The sequence below is a fragment of the Mandrillus leucophaeus genome, unplaced genomic scaffold (assembly GCF_000951045.1).
Source record: "Mandrillus leucophaeus isolate KB7577 unplaced genomic scaffold, Mleu.le_1.0 Scaffold15, whole genome shotgun sequence".
NCBI lineage: Eukaryota > Metazoa > Chordata > Mammalia > Primates > Cercopithecidae > Mandrillus > Mandrillus leucophaeus.
In genome coordinates, this window is record NW_012101476.1 from 7,894,931 (window position 1) to 7,896,753 (window position 1,823).

Below are 1,823 nucleotides of genomic sequence, written 5' to 3' on the forward strand. Positions count from 1 at the left end.
TGCCTAGACAGGAACGATCAAGCATCCGAAGGAAAGGCCTACGGGACTGGAGTGCAGCAAGCACATGGTGGCGTTTGAGGTCAGAGAGCCAGGAGGGCCAACACCACAGAGGTCTTGCACGCTGTGACAGGGAATTTTTAAATTTAATTTTATTCAAAGTAAAATGGAAAGCCTTCAACCTTCTTTGAACATAATGAATACTAATTTTAGAACATTGTTGAAACATTGAAGGATTTAAAATGAGATTTTTTTCTTTTTTGAGATGGAGTGTGACTCTGTGACCCAGGCTAGAGTGCAGCAATGTGACCTCGGCTCACTGCAGCCTCCGCCTCACAGGTTCAAGCAATTCTTGTGTCTGGGACTACAGGCGTGCACCACCATGCCTGGCTAATTTTTGTACTTTTAGTAGAGACGGGGTTTCACTGTGTTGGCCAGGCTAATCTCAAACTCCTGACCTCGTGATCCTCCCACCTCGGCCTCCCAAAGTGTTGGGATTACAGCCATGAGCCACCGTGCCCAGCCTAAAATGAGGTTTCTAATCAACCAAGGGATTATTACATTGTTTGATCCCATTGAAAATTGGTACTTAGGGTTAACTGTAAGCAGTTGAGAAAGAAAAGGATTGGATATTTTCGCCAAAACAGCCAGACAGCACTCTTTTCTTTTGGTCACTCTCATTTATTTACCTCTTGGTGGTATTTTTCTTCCCTTTCATTCATGAACTTTACTGTCATTTTCGAACAAGGAGCCCCCTGTTTGCTACCAGGCTGTATGCTTAACCATGCTGTGCCACACTGATCCATGCGTTACGATTTTACTGCATGAAAACGTGGCCTCTTTTCCAGCTCCTGACAGTCACATGGGAGAAAGTGGGTGAGGGCAGGTATGGGCTGGTCTTGCAGCTGGAAAAGGGGTTGTGTCTGTTTGCTTCCTAGGTCAGTTGACTTGCTTTATTACATACTTTTAAAAATGCAAGTTTTTTAAAATCAAAAACTAATGACAAATAATGTTTATTTGTATTTATCAGAACTTGCAAATTATGTCGTTGGTCTTCTATGAAGTAGAAGACTTCACAGTTTTATGGTGTTATTTTGTTAAATAGAATAGTATTTTGAAGTCCAATGAGGATTTTAAGGAGATAATTTTCAGACATTATGTGTTCTACAGATTGAAGAGGAAAAGAAAAGAACTGCCCGAACAGACTACTGGCTACAGCCTGTAAGTATTCAGTTGGAGTTTCTTAAGTTCTAAATGTATGTTTAAGTGAATGATTTAACTAGCATTTAGTATAAGTAACTAAACTTTTCAAACATGTATAATCTATATAGATAGAGTTAGTTATAACTTATAATGAATTTTCTTTCTATTAGATCTTTAATTATTGGTTGCACTTCTATTGGAGGGTTACTTCATGCTTATAGACTAATGTTCCTTAAGTTTGGTGCTAAACTTGTTTATGGACATCTTGAATTTGAGCCAGAAGTTTTCAATTTTTGCTATAAGACAAAAGGTTGTGTTTTCAGAAATGAGTAGAACTATAAATGCTCAAGTGTTGGTTTTCAATTTACAACTTACTGAAACTAGAATTGTCCATTTATTAATAGGTACATTGTGGAGAAAAGCAGGTTTTAATTTTACAAACTCAAGGGAGTTTTATATTTTATTGCTTATTTATTAATTTATTATTGTTTTAAAAAATAATTTAAAAATAGTTTTTAAACATTTAGCAATATTGTTAAATGATTATTGATGCTCTATTTTAGACTTACTGAGATGTGACATTTTCATAAAACTTTCAGAGTGTCTTATTCTTTTTTTTATTT

At 36.4% G+C, this 1,823-nt stretch overlaps 1 protein-coding gene across 1 annotated transcript in view; it reads left to right on the plus strand.

Moving 5' to 3' along the window:
* KIN (Kin17 DNA and RNA binding protein) overlaps positions 1-1,823 on the plus strand; it is a 48,900-nt gene that overhangs the window by 30,756 nt on the left and 16,321 nt on the right. The window contains exons 8-9 of the mRNA XM_011974947.1: positions 1,136-1,229; positions 1,371-1,482. Coding sequence (XP_011830337.1) covers positions 1,136-1,229; positions 1,371-1,482 — 206 coding nt within the window. The remainder of the gene's footprint in view (positions 1-1,135; positions 1,230-1,370; positions 1,483-1,823) is intronic.